Source organism: Haliotis rubra, unplaced genomic scaffold (genome assembly GCF_003918875.1).
Source record: "Haliotis rubra isolate DU_JTF1 unplaced genomic scaffold, ASM391887v1 Scf133, whole genome shotgun sequence".
NCBI lineage: Eukaryota > Metazoa > Mollusca > Gastropoda > Lepetellida > Haliotidae > Haliotis > Haliotis rubra.
The window spans coordinates 617,894-636,327 of NW_025765259.1; the positions used below are offsets into that span (position 1 = coordinate 617,894).

The 18,434-nt window shown below is 43.9% G+C and overlaps 1 protein-coding gene across 1 annotated transcript in view; it reads left to right on the forward strand.

Annotated features, from left to right (window-relative positions):
• Positions 1-18,434, forward strand: part of LOC124267689 — a 51,100-nt gene that overhangs the window by 21,828 nt on the left and 10,838 nt on the right. Inside the window, exons 2-3 of the mRNA XM_046702670.1 lie at positions 4,309-4,411; positions 17,630-17,734. Of these exons, the coding sequence (XP_046558626.1) occupies positions 4,311-4,411; positions 17,630-17,734 (206 nt within the window). The 5' untranslated portion in view covers positions 4,309-4,310. The remainder of the gene's footprint in view (positions 1-4,308; positions 4,412-17,629; positions 17,735-18,434) is intronic.

The window sequence follows — 18,434 nt, forward strand, 5'->3', positions numbered from 1 at the left end:
CACCCAGGATAATATCCACTGACTGATACACCCAGGATAATATCCACTGACTCATACACCCAGGATAATATCCACTGACTCATACACCCAGGATAATATCCCTGACTCATACACCCAGGATAATATCCACTGACTGATACACCCAGGATAATATCCACTGACTGATACACCCAGGATAATATCCCCTGACTGATACACCCAGGATAATATCCACTGACTGATACACCCAGGATAATATCCTGACTGATACACCCAGGATAATATCCACTGACTGATACACCCAGGATAATATCCAGGATAATATCCTGACTGATACACCCAGGATAATATCCCTGACTGATACACCCAGGATAATATCCACTGACTGATACACCCAGGATAATATCCACTGATACACCCAGGATAATATCCACTGACTGATACACCCAGGATAATATCCACTGACTGATACACCCAGGATAATATCTGACTGATACACCCAGGATAATATCCACTGACTGATACACCCAGGATAATATCCCCTGACTGATGCATCTAGGATAATATCCACTGACTGATACACCCAAGATAATATCCACTGACTGATACACCCAGGATAATATCCACTGACTGATACACCCAGGATAATATCCACTGACTGATACACCCAGGATAATATCCACCGACTCATACACCCAGGATAATTTCCACTGATACACCCAGGATAATATCCCCGGACTGATACACCCAGGATAATATCCCCTGACGGATACACCCAGGATAATATCCACTGACTGATACACCCAGGATAATATCCAAAGACTGATACACCCAGGATAATATCCACTGACTGCTACACTCCCCATCAAGACTCACTAGTGTAAATGTAGCCACTTACTTCAGTCAACTGATCTAAAGTAGATTAAGCAAAATATTCTTTACAGTTTAAAGGTACTGTTTACACATGAACTGATGTATCTTAAAACAGATTCGTAACGTTGAAAAGATTAATAAATTCAATAAGTTCAATAAATGTTGAAACTCAGTGAAAAGTGGTGAATTCTTAACAAAATTTCATACCAAAACGCAGCTGTTCACATACACGATATTTGCACATGCTATTCAGCAATTTGATACATGATCCTCGTGCAATGCATCTGCATAAGGTTTGCAGTTGGTTCCCCCAAGTAGGTGGACACATTCATCTTCGACGTAACCCTATATATATACATACATAACATACAGTGAGTGTTTTAAGTGAGTCTAAACTTTTGATGGGTAGTATATATTTGTTTGTAATCGAAAGTAGACGCCGAACAAATGTTTCAACCAACACGAATATTTCCAGGATTTTCATCATGTCCAACGAACAATTTGCGATTCACAACCTGAAGATCAAGTACCATACACATATTGGACACATTTTTGAACGAAAACCGCACATACTGTTCAGTGAATGTCGTTAAGATGTTGTGCAGTGATATGATCAGTTGACGAACACGTGGATACCGAGATCCACAGTACCGGTCGCGGGAGGCGTGGATAGTTACTTGGGGATCAATAACGTTTCCTCACTGGATTGTATGGTCCAGGCTTGATTATTAACTGTAATAAGGATTAAATATTGCTGCAAGCGCGCACACACAAACACACGCACGCACGCACGCACGCACACACACACACATACACATACGCTCATATGCACATACGCACATGCACATACTGGCCACACAGAAGCACATATAAGCGTTCTTTATCCTATCTGGAATGAGAATATGGACTTATCGCCGCCTAGGTTCTGTGGTGGTGGTGGCATGTAAAACCGATGCTATTCTGTGACAGTCATTTCACGAGTAGCTCTATCCTGTTCAGTCGCCGTGCATCGCCCACAGAGAGGAATCGGTCATTGTAACGCCTAATTCTACAAGCCTAATCCAACGTAAGATTATCTCTTTCGTTCTAACTGTTGAATGAAGTATTCACTGCTTGGCAGATCAGTGCAATTTATTAATGAACTGACGGCTCCATCTGAGACCCTGGTGCACTGGACACGGATATGGAGGTTTTCGGGGTGGTCAGCTCGGTCAGGTCGGACAGCTGTGTCATAGCTGAATCAACGTAGGAGATAGTTACACTCAGAATTGTCTGCATACACTCGGATATCTAGGGGTTACAACTGACGTATTGCTACTATGCCCTGCAATTCTATGTGCAAAGTTTCGTACTTAGGCGTGCTGGGAAATGCTGCTCACATCCTCCAGAACTAGACTGTCCAGGTTATAAGCAGGCACGCACCGACGCACGCACGCACACACACACACACACACACACACACACACACACACACACACACACACACACACACACACACGCACGCACGCACGCACGCACGCACGCACGCACGCACGCACGCACGCACGCACGCACGCACACACAACGAAACTTGAATTCTGGCGAGTAGGACATGGTGCTGAGAGCCTACGTCATATAAGACAACCACAGCAGGGGTGTAACTGATATCTATGAAAAACAGGAAAGTAACGCCTAGAGGTGCTTGAGTTCCATATATTTTCCCTATGATGATCTACCGCTAGTAGATCAGTATTCAGTCAGTAGGTATAACGTTCCTCCCACAGGCACGGGTCTGGTCTTTACAGGGACACTAGACATCTGGACAGGCACAGCACTCACATGTGTGTGGTAACATTGGGAGTGATGTCAGTCAGTGAACCACCGCTGTGCCGTGACTGAGTAGCGTTTGTGTGGGTCGCCTTTGCAATTGTGTTCTATTTGGTGGAGTGGGAAGAGAAGAGGGCCGTGGGGACATTGTGACGGGGACTAAACCCTGGCGAGGGAATAGTGAGATGGATAAACAGGGAGAGGCGAGAGGCGAGGAGTTGGGGGCATGGGGGTCGGTAGAGAGGGGGCGAGGAGCGATGGGGTGAGGGGTTGAATGAGGAGCGAGGGGGCGAGAAACGAGGGGTGAGCAGCGAGGGGTAAGAATCATCCACCGCCTCTGAAACCATCTCCGCCATACAGCTGAAGCAGTGGTAAAGATGGCGTTAAACAATTGTCTCAGTAAAATGACTAAAAGCCGACAATACCGATTACTACGATACACAATGCACATGGTTCTGGTTTGGCAGTTCTTCAAGAAAACGGATGCCATTGAAACAGACCCACAGGCATATCCCAGTGATAGCCCCAATGGTGCTGAACTGATTGGATATATAAATATGTCAATGTAACACCCGCACTTATACCAATGCATGAGTGTATTGTGTCTGTTGACTTTCTCAATACAGAATACAGAATACCCATAGTAGGTGACTGTTTAAAGATGTATTGTTACTAAACTGTTGATTCTGACGTTGTGAAACATGCCACGCATGTAGCAGCACCGGTAACTTCCGGGATATTCTGTATTCCTCCTCCACACGTAAATGATTTGTACCAAGAGAGCTGATGGGAATATGTCAATACCCTGTATCTATACACGTCTACTGCTCCATGTGGCCGTCACTATCAACCAAGGCTCTGTGGGCTCTACGTTGGCTGTCTTCCACTTCCTGCTGCACTGATGACATGGAAAACTTTCATGGTCAGAATGATAACTAGTGGTTAACTGGCGTCCTAATGATAACTAGTGGGTAAATAGGCGTCCTAATGATAACTTGTTGGTAAATAGGCGTCCTAATGATAACTAGTGGGTGAATTGGCGTCCTAATGATAACTAGTGAGTGAATTGGCGTCCTAATGATAACTAGTGGGTGAATTGGCGTCCTAATGATAACTAGTGGGTAAATAGGCGTCACTTCAAACCTGACAGTCGTGTTCGAAGCCCCACTGTTGCACCATTCATGAACCAGCTGGTGGTGCTCTCACCGTAAAAAGCCTCGAATATTGCTGAAAGCAGCGTTTAGTTCAGCTTATGTTTGGAGTCCAACCTTGCCATGAGGAATCGCCATAGAACGCTGTTCAAAGCAGCTGTCCCACCCCAAAATCCTCCTCCCCTCCATCAGTCTACTGGTACCTTAACAATCCGCATGTATGTTACCTCGTCTGTCATTAGCTAACCCCCGGGGACCGAGGTCAGACAGTACAGCGGTTGGTCAAGTGTTTCCGGAAAGTTTGCTGCCGCCATAACGTGTTTCATGTGACTGACACATTAGTGAGCCTTAAGGGACAGCGTTTATGTGATCTATGCAAATCTATGTGGCTATCGGTGCTATTGAATGGTAGTAAAGTAACCATTCATGCGCCACAAGGACGGTACAGTACTCTCACCATTGATCCGGCGACTATAAGGCTTCTTCTGTTATTTTACAGCCATGATGTGTCACGGGGCGTCCTATGAGAGAGTGCTGCTTGTCCTTGGCTTGGTCCTAGTTGCTGTGTCATGTGTCGCACAGTCCAGGAAAATAGACTGCACGTAAGTAGACGGACATGGTGTAATAATATACAGGAAGTAATGGCTCGCATTGCAGATAACTACTGTGTAAAAAACGTAATAATTTGAAATAATAGGAAATATGTTTCAAAATCCTTTCTCTGATTCACGATTGTTTTTGCTTTTGAGTATGAAAATATCATTTGAATCATTTTAATACATAATGTAAGCAGAAAATCGTTTCCACTCTGCAACTCGAGTGAGTGAGTGAGTTAAGGGAGAGCAACTGTGGGAGTGATTGGTGTGTAGTGAGGTGGAGAGGGTGTGCGTGCGTTGTGGGTAGTGTGTGTGTGTGTGTGTAACGTATTGTTAATAGTCCCTGTAGACATATCAATACGTGTTAAGAAGATATCATTTACTCAGCTTCACCATCAACTGATAAATGTCACCTTTCCTCGTACTATTTTCCACACAACCACATATAAGTTCTGTAAGTCACAGGTGAACGACAATCAGTCTTCACAAGAGTACAATGACACTAGTTTTCAATCATAACTGATGGAGTTACTTATATTTCTTTGACAATAAAAACCTGTCCCACACACGATAGTATGTTGAAATGTCAGCTGGGTAACACAGCTATACCACCAGACAGTTCCGTCAATCTAATTACTGAATGTATCATGATTAGTTTCATCCTCGACATTAGCAGTGCCGAGTGACCCAGTATCGATGTTTGTAGTGCAGCCTTCACACGTGGAATACGACACCAAGCTGCCAATTTTCGTCCTCACAATAATGTCCATGATTATGGAATTTAACAATGATCAAATATTAGAGGTAATCATCGAGCCTTTACAAAAGATGACAGACTCAAAGTAACACGAGGCCTTACTACATCACAACATATATATCGACTGAATATATAAAAATATCGATGATTTCAAGTATTGATTATCTCGCTATTCGTTTTGAGGGGATTCTAGTCTTATGTTCCCCTCTGTGGGAAATAGGTATTTTGATCGTCTGGGATTTTCGAACACCTTGACTAAATTAATATTACATATGAGTATCCTTAGGTCCAGCCAAACATTGATATTAGAACAGTAAGTAGTCTGTGGTAACACAACACAGGCTCGTGTTCAACAAGATAGTGAGAAGTGATGTGTCAGTCTTTAGAACTAAACCCAGAAGTACTGCAAGATATTTGATCGAGTACTCTTCACCTATAACTGTCTACATTCAGCACAGAAATATATTCAATAAAATAATCTTGGTAAATATATGATTCCTTTAATTAATATCATAGCCGTCATACGTCTCGCCAATGAGGGAAATATCTACTATAATGTGATATTGTGGCTGGAAGTTCGGATATCCGAGGCTGTAGTGTGTGCATCCATACACAGGTGCTGCCCCAGTCTAGTCATTAATCATGTGGTGATTACAATACGAGAGAGACACGGCAGTCTACGAGCCTTGACAGTTGTGTAGTCTCTATCTGCTGGATATACCGGACACCTTCAAGTGCATATTGGCCACGATGAACATCGTGATGAATAAAATAGCCATTTCCTTAGACGATGGCAGCTCGTACAAACGGCGGGTATCAATTTACTTGATTAAAAATGATAAAACTGATGAAAAGCAAGACCAAAAAGCAACAATAACTGCATATCCTTTTGATATGTATCCGTGTCAAGCCTCTATTCATTTCACGGTCGAAGGCCAAGACAGTGCATACCACATTGATACGACTACATAACATGCACGTCGTATTATTCCAGCATTTGAAAAGCCATTTCTCATTTGATACCTTGGACACAGGTGTGTACATCAGTTCCTTGATTACCTTACATCGTTACAAAACATATTTGGATGATAAGAAACATCATATTTCATGCTACAGACTGTTTAACGCTATCCCCCTCCTCATCTCTCAGATTACAGGACTTACTTCAACGCCTTAATATCTCCCGTCAGAAACGTTAATCTTTACAGCCCTGCCCTCAGTCCTATCAACTATTGCGTTGTTTTCTGCCTGTTAATGGAGTCAGATACTTCTGGTTCGAGTAAGGGATTAAACTCACTGTATACATTATATATTGAACTATCTTCTAAAACACTGGATATATATCAGCTGCATCCTGTTTATGAAATACACAATGCCATTTAGAAAGTGGTCAAATGTAACATATGTGACATTTGGGATTACACTTTCTTTGTAAAGTACAGATTCTAGAACTTTCGTTGGATTGATTCCCATCCGGGATTCGAACCCACACCCTCAGAGTCAGGCACCTAATCGCCAGCACACAAAGTCAGACGCTCAAACCGCTCAACCACCGCGGCTTCCACCCCAAATCCCAAATATAACATATGTTGCATCCTGTATGTTTATTTCAAGAAGAGCATATGTGCCTCCAACCCATTGAGAAATCCATACAAATCCTAATCCATATTAAAACAATAGAGTACACTATCTGCATGGGTTTGGTATCCACAATTATCATAGTACACAAGAATGTCATAGGCATTCTTAGGAATCCTAACATTGCGCAGTAACGCTGGTTTGGAGGGTGGGGTGTGGGGTGGAGGTGTTGGATGGTGGTGGTGGTGGTGGTGTGGGATGGTGGTGTGGGGTGGAGGTGTTGGATGGTGGTGGTGTGGGGTGGTGGTGGTGTGGATGGTGGTGTGGGGTGGAGGTGTTGGATGGTGGTGGTGCGGGGTGGTGGTGGTGGTGTGGGATGGTGGTGTGGGTGGAGGTGTTGGATGGTGGTGGTGTGGGGTGGTGGTGGTGGATGGTGGTGTGGGTGGAGGTGTTGGATGGTGGTGGTGGGGTGGTGGTGGTGGTGTGGGATGGTGGGTGGGTGGTGGGTGTGTTGGATGGTGGTGGTGGTGGTGGTGTTGGATGATGGTGGTGGTGTGGGTGGTGGTGGTGGTGGTGTGGGTGGTGGTGGTGGTGTTGGTGGTGGTGGTGGTGTTGGATGGTGGTGTGGTGTATTGGTGGTGATGTGGGTTGGTGGTGTTGGATGATGGTGGTGGTGTATGGTGGTTGTGATGGTGTTGGATGGGTTTGGTGGTGTTGGTGGTGTTGGATGGTGTTGGTGGTGGTGGATGGTGTGGTGGTGGTGGTGTTGGATGGTGGTGTGGGGTGGTGGTGGTGGTGTATGGTGGTTGTGGTGGTGTTTGATGGTGGTGGTGGTGTTGGTGTTTGATGGTGGTGTGGGGTGGTGGTGGTGGTGTTGGATGGTGGTTGTGGTGGTGTTGGATGGTGTTGGTGTTGGTGTTGGATGGTGGTGGTGGCGGTGGTGGTGTTTTAATGGTGTGTGGGTGGTGGTGGTGGTGTATGGTGGTTGTGGTGGTGTTGGATGGTGGTGGTGGTGTTGGTGTTTGATGGTGGTGTGGGGTGGTGGTGGTGGTGGTGGTGGTGTTGGATGGTGGTTGTGGTGGTGTTGGATGGTGTTGGTGTTGGTGTTGGATGGTGGTGGTGGCGGTGGTGGTGTTTGATGGTGGTGTGGGGTGGTGGTGGTGGTGTTGGATGGTGGTGGTGGCGGTGGTGGTGTTTGATGGTGTTGGATGGTGGTTGTGGTGGTGTTGGATTGTGGTGGTGGCGGTGGTGGTGTTTGATGGTGGTGTGGGGTGTTGGTGGTGTTGAATGGTGGTTGTGATGGTGTTGGATGGTGGTGGTGGTGTTGGTGGTGTTGGATGGTGTTGGTGGTGGTGATGGTGGTGGTGGTCGTGGATGATGGTGGTGGTGGTGGTGTTTGATGGTGGTGGTGGTTGTGGTGGTGTTTGATGGTGGTGTATGGTGGTTGTGGTGGTGTTGGATGGTGGTGGTGGCGGTGGTGGTGTTTGATGGTGGTGTGGGGTGTTGGTGGTGTTGAATGGTGGTTGTGATGGTGTTGGATGGTGGTGGTGGTGTTGGTGGTGTTGGATGGTGTTGGTGGTGGTGGATGGTGGTGGTGGTGGTCGTGGATGATGGTGGTGGTGGTGGTGTTTGATGGTGGTGGTGGCGGTGGTGGTGTTTGATGGTGTTGGATGGTGGTTGTGGTGGTGTTGGATGGTGGTGGTGGCGGTGGTGGTGTTGGATGGTGGTTGTGATGGTGTTGGATGGTGGTGGTGGTGTTGGTGGTGTTGGATGGTGTTGGTGGTGGTGGATGGTGGTGGTGGTGATGGTGGATGATGGTGGTGGTGATGGTGTTTGATGGTGGTGTGGGGTGGTGGTGGTGTTGGATGGTGTTGGTGGCGGTGGTGGTGTTGGATGGTGGTTGTGTGTGCACCAGAAATGGGCTTCACACGTTGTACCCATGTGAGGAATCGAACCCGGGTCTTCAGTTGACGCCTACACCATTAGGCTATATACCGCCCCAATTCATTGATAAGAGAAGAGAACTCTAGGGGCCATACAGTGCCTGGATTTCGACCAATATAGGAGCGAAAATATCCAGTACACCTAGCATGACTGCATGTTACTCGTACTAATCAGCCATTTAAAGCTGGCTTTCATGGATGTAAACAATGTCCAGCTTAAAGAAAACATAACAGAGTCATGGTAGAGTCGAATACCTTTCTAAAGGTAAAACACATTCGCCGTAATAAGTGAGAGGTAGCCTTCCCCTCTGTGATGAATATTTATGTACAAGTGTATTTGACATGAAAACATGATCCATAGCAGAATATCCCGGCTAAAGGCATGTGTTTCTGTGACTTTAACTCATTTGCATAGTGAGAAAGTCTGGTATTTAATATTCAGGCATAATTTATATTTTCCACAGGCAAGGATTTCCTCTGTAAATATCTGGATTTTGTATTTTGACTTTCTTATATGTAGGAACTGTGTTTGACTGCGTCAAGGAATCCGGAAATACTTCTCAATAAAATATTTTGTAAAATAAGTTTCTTCAGATTGAAAATATAACAATCGATAACGTCATCATGTCTAGTGCACTTGTAATTCTTTAAATAGTTCATTTCTTCTTGAATCTCCTGATCCGTGATGGGCGACAGCTGAAATCTAAAGACGCTTCTGCGTGGTTGATACTGTCGCTATACTCAGCACATTCGTAAAATGTTCCATCAACAGTTTTTTTCAGTCTCATTATTCCACTCACACGGGCTTGACTAACGTCTCAGATCTTTCCAAGTCATATAGCCCTCAATAACATTTGTTTTTTTTATATGCCGAGGGACTTTGACACTTCCCACAATATTGTATGATTGTATCCATTTCTCATATGACAATGTATTTGGTTACATTCATTTGACGTATTCTGTCTGAATCTTATCAGGTGACGTCTAGCTTCTCGTTTTGCCTGTACACATTTCAAATCATATGACCGTTTTTTTCTGGCTTGTTTTTATTTACAACAGGTTTCTTCAAACATTCCGCCGCATCGAGAATCTTACTCAGAAATAGCAATATAAGTGACTTCGTTAATAGAAGGGTATCAAAACACGACCCAGCCTTGTTCACAAGCAATGGGTCTTTTATAAACGTTTCTGTATTCTCAGCATTTACCATAAATGCTGAATGCAATATTTTGAATTATTGTCAGACGGAAATCTTAAAAATAAAGTCAATGGTATATTTTGGAGTCGTCTTAGCAGTTAACGTGAGACGAAACACATTAAAACCCAACAACACAATCGCCCACGCTACACCATTGTCTAGTTGTAAACGCCTGCGTCCCTACCATATCACAACGTGGTCTAAAACCGAATATGTACACATATATATGCTTCAAACAGCTCAAGAAGCTGACTGTTCCAGTGGCGCTGTTATTGTGACCTTGTTGGTCAAGAGACTCTGGCTGGTTATTACCCCAACCTACACTAGCGTTCTGGTCCCCCCCGCAGGTGACCCATGGTCAGTAAGCTCAGTTAGCCACTGGACACCTTTATGGCTGTTGTCCTATCAGCTGAATGCAGAAGGTTGATCCTATACGAGAGACATACAGTAACGTACCTCAGTACACCAAAATACGCTGTCTTTATGCCTACAGCATACAATCTCTATTTGCTGTTACGAGTTTCGGCTGTGTGATGTATTTTCCCCCAGATTCCACCGCCTGATAGTAGCCAGCCTATGTCCTGCAGTAATACACATATTAAATGCAGAGAACTGACATAGAGCTTCGTCTTTGGCAGTGGAAGATTTGACCAAGCACATCATTTCGATCGTTTTTATTGCATGGAGTCAGAAACACTGCTTTCATGTCGCAAAACCTTCAATACTGTTTTGAAAAAGTAAAACCTTCAAGTTAAAAGTTCCAGATCGGCAAACAATGTTTTGCACCTGACATATATTTAATGTCAGGTCCGTGGACCAGGCCGTCTCACTGTGTGACGTAACTCACGTAGATTAGTTTCGTGTGGTAGATGGCAATCAGGTGTTCCAAGAGTCTCAAATAGTATGTGCCTAGCTTCTACCGCAAATGCCGACGTCAGCAAGAGGTAGTTTAAGTTAACAGATTCTTTATAAATTACCTGTTTATTTCTGTCTGCTCATGCGCGACCAAGTCAACATTAAGGGAGGCAGTTTCATACACGTCATATTGTAAGGAGACATGTACATATATTTACAGGAATCATGTGACACAAAGGTTCTACAAACACACTAAATATAGAAGTTACAACAGTAACAGCCTGTCCTTTACCACATGCCAAAGAAGCAGAATCATCGTTTTCGATGTTAACTGTAGCTACACAAGGTTTTATAGCTCTGTCAACAAACGTAGCAGTTAGAAGTATCATGTCTATACCAACATGTCTATTTCAAAGATGATTACAAATGAATGCTACATATAGCACATGACAGCAGGGACAACTAAACTAAAGATGGGTGCTCACGCTATCGTCCACCCGTCGGGGCCATTCATGTTGGGATTCCGTTGTGATTGGGGTAGCGGTGGTCGAGAGAGTCCCACTTTCACCCACCTACTCAGTCTGTAGATGCTCAGATACCGGGAGCGATACATGTCTGGGGGCATATTTCTGTACCACCAAATGTCAGACAATGTCAATTATTATCTGTAATAAATATACAAGCATAGTGTGTAATACCAGAATCTAATTGACGCTATATTGGTTAGACTACGTTCATATCCAGATAGACAAGGCCACTTTATATCGGTGGCTGCTGCACTGGTTGTACATCACTATTACAGTGCAGCAGAAGTACCTTCCATGATAATAATGGTCGACTCATTCAAACAAATACGTTCTGAAGAAACCTCAGATAAGAAGTTTGTTCAACCAAGAAAGACAGTTAGTAGTCCCAATAGACGCTAAAAGACAGGGTAGAAGTAGACAGGGTAGATAGTAGTACTGATGAACGCTAACAGACAGGGTAGATAGTAGTCCCAATAAACACTAACAGACAGGGTAGATAGTAGTCCCAATAAACACTAACAGACAGGGTAGATAGTAGTCCCAATAAACACTAACAGACAGGGTAGATAGTAGTCCCAATAAACACTAACAGACAGGGTAGATAGTAGTCCCAATAAACACTAAAAGACAGGGTAGATAGTAGTCCCAATAAACACTAAAAGACAGGGTAGATAGTAGTACTGATGAACACTAACAGACAGGGTAGATAGTAGTACTGATGAACACTAACAGACAGGGTAGATAGTAGTACTGATGAACACTAAAAGACAGGGTAGATAGTAGTACCAATAAACGCTAACAGACAGGGTAGATAGTAGTACTGATGAACACTAAAAGACAGGGTAGATAGTAGTCCCAATAAACGCTAACAGACAGGGTAGATAGTAGTACTGATGAACACTAACAGACAGGGTAGATAGTAGTACTGATGAACACTAACAGACAGGGTAGATAGTAGTACCAATAAACGCTAACAGACAGGGTAGATAGTAGTACTGATGAACAGGGTAGATAGTAGTACCAATAAACACTAACAGCAGGGTAGATAGTAGTCCCAGACAGACAGGGTAGATAGTAGTAAACTGATGAACAATAAACTAACAGACAGGGTAGAGTATAATAAACACTAACAGACAGGGTAGATAGTAGTACCAATAAACAGACAGGGTAGATAGTAGTCCCAATAAACGCTAACAGACAGGGTAGATAGTAGTACTGATGAACACTAACAGACAGGGTAGATAGTAGTACTGATGAACACTAAAAGACAGGGTAGATAGTAGTCCCAATAAACGCTAACAGACAGGGTAGATAGTAGTACTGATGAACGCTAACAGACAGGGTAGATAGTAGTCCCAATAAACACTAACAGACAGGGTAGATAGTAGTCCCAATAAACAAACGAACATACTGTAAACACATTGAGACAAGTATGCATGGTGCTTGAAAACTTGAAAACAACGTGTTCAGTGTTATTCTTTAAACTTCCTCCGTGACACAGTGTACCAGCTAATCTGATTCCTTCCCGGCCATTGTTACATTTACGCTGAGTGAGGTCAATGAAGACGCGTCTACGCGTCTACGTACTTGCTTCCCTTAATCGTGACAGGATCAGCTATTGTAGGGTTCAAATCCCATATCTGGACCAATTGTATCCTTAGGTTGACAGCGCCATATCGGTTTCAAAAAGAGGGGGTAAACTCCGCGGTATTCATGTCGCCTTTGCCCCAACGTTAAGCCTAATATGACGTGCTATAACTGAAATACCGCCCAGGAAGCGTGAACGAAGTGTGCTGAACCACTGATCAATCCAGAGGAGACCTGTCTGAGTACAAACGACCATTAGTGTTATAACAGCATGCTCCCCTCGATCCACTGCAGGTAGCCGCGGTAACCATATCTCTTGTCCCTATAAACTATTTAGACAGTCTCTTCCATGATGTTTTCCAAACAGATTCCCGATTCGTAACCTAACAATCTTCTAACCACCTTGCCATAATGGACATGAATCGTAGTTCCATGAAACACGTAACACAGTTCGCGTCCTACAAGATTTGTGTTGAGCTATATGTATGTATATCTTCTATCACGCAACTCTATGTACTGGACAAGAATCGAGGTTATTGAGGATGACAAATCTTTACCGGTTCGGTTTCAAGCTAAATAAATATGTAAGTACTCTTAGTTGAAGGTTGTTGTCGGGGATCGCATCATGTCACACATGTCGTTAAACCACGGCGCATCCACTTTCCTGGAGCTTATAAAGTACGATGCAGATTTGGATCGTGGATATCAGGAAACCCCGGTGGGACAGTTACTCTGTTTCGGCTGGTCAATATGGAAATAATAGGGAGCAAAAAGGTTAAGGCTGACGCTGCTACACGGCGAGTATCATACACGCATCGGTAACTAGCAACATATTAGCATGGTGCAAGTTTTCACATTCATTTGTTGCAACAATTATAGGAAGTAACATCCACTTTAACTAGTTGTACGACGTTTGACCCGAGAGCACTTGTCAGTTATGTCACCCGTCTGTAGCCTACGTGTACAACGTGGGCGCCCCCAGAAACAAGTAACTGCAATACAACCTAGAAGGGGAACCTCATTGACCTGTCGGAAATGAAAATAGTGAGAAGATGCTTGGAATTGTTGTGCAGTCAGATTTCATTTATTGTCCAATTTCCATTTCATCTTTTAAAAGACAAAAAGTTGTTTTGAAATTATTTGCCACAGAAAAACAGACTAAAACTATGATGTTATGTTAAGTGATTTTCACATGCCAAAAATTGAAAGCAATTCAAAATTTAAATGTTTCAGAATTTTCTTTGTAGAATCCATGATACTTCTTGAGTTTGTTTATGTTTCAGTAATTAAACCTTTAGTCCATTTTCACGAAAAATACAAAAACTTTAAATTGAAATGAAAGTTATAGAAACTACATACGAAGCCACACAACAAAGTTACTGTATGGTGTAACGCTATTCAAACATAACAGCATGTGTTTATATGTGTCTACGCTATCATTAGCGCCATCATGTCTAAGGGTCACAGACGTATTGCTATTATAATACAAGCATTTTTGCTCATTTGTTTGAAATTGAAAATGAAATTCATTTTGTACTTGTATATATTTCCCAAATATAGACGACTGGCGAGGAAGCTGCAGTCTCCTCCTGTTACCCTGGTAGACATGGTCCTGAGTAGCCCCGGTCTCCTCCTGTTACCATGGTAGATATGATCCTGAGTAGCCCCAGTCTCCTCCTGTTACCCTGATAGACATGGTCCTGAGTAGCCCCGGTCTCCTCCTGTTACCCTGATAGACATGGTCCTGAGTAGCCCCGGTCTCCTCCTGTTACCCTGGTAGACATGATACTGAGTAGCCCCGGTCTCCTCCTGTTACCCTGGTAGACATGGTCCTGAGTAGCCCCGGTCTCCTCCTGTTACCCTGGTAGACATGGTCCTGAGTAGCCCCGGTCTCCTCCTGTTACCCTGATAGACATGGTCCTGAGTAGCCCCGGTCTCCTCCTGTTACCCTGGTAGATATGATACTGAGTAGCCCCAGTCTCCTCCTGTTACCCTGGTAGACATGATACTGAGTAGCCCCAGTCTCCTCCTGTTACCCTGGTAGACATGATACTGAGTAGCCCCAGTCTCCTCCTGTTACCCTGGTAGACATGATACTGAGTAGCCCCAGTCTCCTCCTGTTACCCTGGTAGACATGGTACTGAGTAGCCCCAGTCTCCTCCTGTTACCCTGGTAGACATGATACTGAGTAGCCCCGGTCTCCTCCTGTTACCCTGGTAGACATGGTACTCAGTAGCCCCAGTCTCCTCCTGTTACCTTGGTAGACATGATACTGAATAGCCCCGGTCTCCTCCTGTTACCCTGGTAGACATGGTACTCAGTAGCCCCGGTCTCCTCCTGTTACCCTGGTAGACATGATACTGAATAGCCCCGGTCTCCTCCTGTTACCCTGGTAGACATGGTACTGAGTAGCCCCGGTCTCCTCCTGTTACCCTGGTAGACATGGTACTCAGTAGCCGCGGTCTCCTCCTGTTACCCTGGTAGACATGATACTGAATAGCCCCGGTCTCCTCCTGTTACCCTGGTAGACATGGTACTCAGTAGCCCCAGTACCACCAAGGACACAGTCCACCACAGATCGCCATACATGAAACTAAATGACAGGATAAAAAAGAAAGTAGAATCCTTTGTTTAATGGTGTCTGAACGGAAACCAACAAGACATGGCGGTGATGTGATTGATGCAGGTAGCATGGGGATGTATTGGACCTTGGGTTTGCAGTGTTTATGCGAATATTTTCAGCCATGTCACGATTCGGTAACTTGTCAATGTCTACCTTCTTCAATTTCAATTGACATGTTTCAACTGGTCAGTACATGCACGTTGACACTGGTCAGTACATGCAAGTGATACTGGTCAGCACATGCACGTTGACACTGTTAAGGACATGCAAGTGATACTGGTCAGCACATGCACGTTGACACTGTTAAGGACATGCAAGTGATACTGGTCAGCACATGCACAGTTGACACTGTTGACACTGTTACATGCAAGTGATACTGGTCAGCACATGCACGTTGACACTGTTAGGGACATGCAAGTGATACTGGTCAGCACATGCACGTTGACACTGTTAAGGACATGCAAGTGATACTGGTCAGCACATGCACGTTGACACTGTTAAGGACATGCAAGTGATACTGGTCAGCACATGCACGTTGACACTGTTAAGGACATGCAAGTGATACTGGTCAGCACATGCACGTTGACACTGTTAAGGACATGCAAGTGATACTGGTCAGCATATGTACGTTGACACTGTTAAGGACATGCAAGTGATACTGGTCAGCATATGTACGTTGACACTGTTAAGGACATGCAAGTGATACTGGTCAGCATATGTACGTTGACACTGTTAAGGACATGCAAGTGATACTGGTCAGCATATGTACGTTGACACTGTTAAGGACATGCAAGTGATACTGGTCAGCATATGTACGTTGACACTGTTAAGGACATGCAAGTGATACTGGTCAGCACATGCACGTTGACATTGCTCAGCATATGTACGTTGACAATGTTAAGCACATGCACGTTGACACTGGTCTTCACATGTACGTTTACATTGGTCAGCATATGTACGTTGACACTGTTAAGGACATGCACGCGTTGATGCTGGTCAGCACATGTACGTTGACACTGGTCAGCAGATGCACGTTGACATTGGTCAGCAGATGCACGTTGACACTGGTCAGCAGATGCACGTTGACATTGGTCAGCACATATACTGATGGAGGTGGAATCACGAAATGTAAGCATGTTCAGGTTAAACATTATCCTTGTATCCAACAAACTACTGTCAGACTACTGTTCTCAATGTACCGTGAGATGTGACAATGTTATCGCTCAATTCATATTAAAAACTCAACTGACACCCCTACCACTAACATGAGTGAGAAACTGTCGGTAAAGCAGTTACCATCCTAGTGTTGGAAGAAGGTGATGTAGTCATTGGAAGTTTTCATAAAACCCATGCTTTCTTCTACTATATCAATTATATAAATTGAGTCCAAGTTGTAACTGTCACTGCATATCATGTTCTGGTATGTCAACGTGTATGACATTGTGTTACATTGTATGACACTGTGTGACACTGTATGACTGAGTGACACGATGACACTGTGTGACACTATGACACTGTGTGACACTGTATGTAATGTATGTCACTGTATGACACTGTGTGACACTGTGTGATACTGTATGTCACTGTATGACACTGCATGTAGCTGTATGACACTGTATGTCACTGTATGACACTGCATGTAGCTGTATGACACTGTATGATACTGTACGTCACTGCATGACATTGTATGTAGCTGTATGAGACTTTCAATGTATGACACTGCATGCACTGTATGACGCTGTATGTAGCTGTATGACACTGTGTGACAGTGTATGTCACTGTATGACACTGCATGTAGCTGTATGACACTGTATGATACTGTACGTCACTGCATGACATTGTATGTAGCTGTATGAGACTTTCAATGTATGACACTGCATGCACTGTATGACGCTGTATGACACTGTATGTCACTGTGTGACTGTATGACACTGTTTATCACTGTATGACACTATGTGACACTGTATGACACCGTGTGCCACTGTTTGACACTGTATGACTGTATGACACTTTACGACACTTCATGTCACTGTATGACACTGTATGACACCGTATGTCACTATATGACACTTGGTAGATATGAATGTGTTACGTACGTTTAAACAGTATTAGAAATAACTTTGTCTGAAATGGCTGTTCTATTCTCCACCCTACAGGCGGTTCGTGTTTGCCCCCCGGTGCCGCGGTGTTGCCGCCAAGCGAGCCCAGGCAGCTATCATAGACGCCGCCGACAGTGATGACATGCCAGCGTTAAACAAACAGTAAGTTGACCACGTTGCATTAGCTCTTTCTTCAGGTGTATAATTCTACTGTGGTATTTTGTTTTTGGTAAGAAAACTCTTATTCCCCAGACATAACCAGCAATAGTCGCGAAGCCAAATGTCAACTATTTATTGCTAAAGTGCAGTTATTTCTGATGTTGCTTATGTCTACCTGACTGTATACCTTGAATATGTCTGGAAAAACACATTACATTTTCTCAGACATATGATGTTTGTCGTTATTATTTCTTAGTGATAATCATGCATTTCCCAGTAGTTGTACTGAAGAATGTATTGTACTTATGACTACCAAAGGGTTTAACGTTAAGAAAACAAGTCGTAGACCATAACCACATTGTCACCACAACGACGCTGTGAGATCGACGATCAGAAGATCCTGGCCGCTACTAAGGGACACAACTCTGCCAAACGAATCGAGGAACCGCAAAAAAACAGGTTGCCCTCATAAAATTATGACATTTCAAGTTTAACTAACCAAAATGAGAACGGTTTTATTTAAGCTGGATAGATTCGTATTCTATTCTGGAGATAGATCCCCTGCTGAGATAGATAGACTACCGCCACTGTACCAGTAATCTCCAAGTTCGCGGAGATATTGATTAACCTGGACTGATGTAACTAACGTATAATGAGGAGATAAACATACTGTGTTGGAAAATCAGAGGTATATAACGAAATT